The 1,068-nt window shown below is 45.5% G+C and overlaps 1 protein-coding gene across 1 annotated transcript; it reads right to left on the minus strand.

Annotated features, from left to right (window-relative positions):
* Positions 1 to 8: 8 nt before the first annotated feature.
* LOC106321923 (histone-lysine N-methyltransferase, H3 lysine-9 specific SUVH7-like) lies at positions 9 to 1,019 on the minus strand (the record flags this gene model as incomplete). The annotated part of the gene is made up of 1 exon (XM_013760133.1): positions 9 to 1,019. A coding segment is annotated over one exon (1,011 nt), but the record flags the coding sequence as incomplete, so codon positions are not given.
* Between the last annotated feature and the right edge of the window lie 49 nt (positions 1,020 to 1,068).

The following is a 1,068-nucleotide window of genomic DNA, read 5'->3' on the forward strand; positions in this document are numbered from 1 at the left end:
ACGTTAGCCAAGCAGCTATGGTTCATGAACCGACTAACGTTACCAAATGCTCTCGCACTGACCAAGATTTCCGACCAAAGTTTATAAACTTCAGAGACTTGGTCCCAACAGTCTTCACCCACAAGTTCTGGTTCGTAGTTCCACCTAAACGTTTTGTAAACTCGAGAGGTGTCGAAGACGTACTCGTCGTCTTCTTCAATCTCATCTCTTCCCTTAGCTGTGCCAACCAACTCGCAGATAAAAGTCCCGGCTCGTATGGGCTCCCACGAACGTAACCCCCAACCACAACTCTTCGTCTTAAACACTTCCAACCGGAGCTTCAACCCGCTTTGAGTTAGCCTGTTCTTGCAGTCCGCGGGGCAAGCACAAAGGTCGCTGCATTCGTAAATCATCGGTCTGCGATATAGTAAAATGCGGTTATCATACTGTAACTCGCCGCCGTTTCTTTGAATACAAGAACACATCGGATCTCCACATGACTGACCACCTTTACAAGTGTTGTTGCATCCAGTAGATTGATGGTTTGGAACGATCATCATACTTAAATTTTTGGAAGAGACTCTGTAGTTGAAGTCTAGAGGCCACTCCTTGTCGTTCTCATCGACCTCGTTCACGATCGGAACTGGTAACGCCTCCAATCCAAGAGAAATATCTCCAAACACAAAACCCTTCCTCAACTGATTACTCGAACCACACTTCATCAATTCTTCAGCTAACTTCCACGTAGCGAAACCAGGAGGCTGGTCTTGTTGTCTCACAAGATTAAACTTGAATTCATTAAAGCCGGTGGTCCCTTTCTCTATCCAATAATGGGTTACCACATAGAGACCATCGTAGATATATACTTTCCCCTTTTTATCGCTCGGATCCTCTACACCTCTAATCACTCTAACTTCATTTCCTTTTTTCTGACTTGCGACCAACGCTAGGTTTCCTCTTGTAAGCTCTTGATCTCTAGGTTTACCATCCTTACACGTTCCTCCTTGCCCGGTGTAAACAGGAGATCCAACCGTTGAAATCTAAATCCCTTCGGTGAACCTCTAACCCACTGACTGAAGAAGCTTCCCA

The sequence above is a fragment of the Brassica oleracea genome, unplaced genomic scaffold (assembly GCF_000695525.1).
Source record: "Brassica oleracea var. oleracea cultivar TO1000 unplaced genomic scaffold, BOL UnpScaffold03924, whole genome shotgun sequence".
Lineage (NCBI taxonomy): Eukaryota > Viridiplantae > Streptophyta > Magnoliopsida > Brassicales > Brassicaceae > Brassica > Brassica oleracea.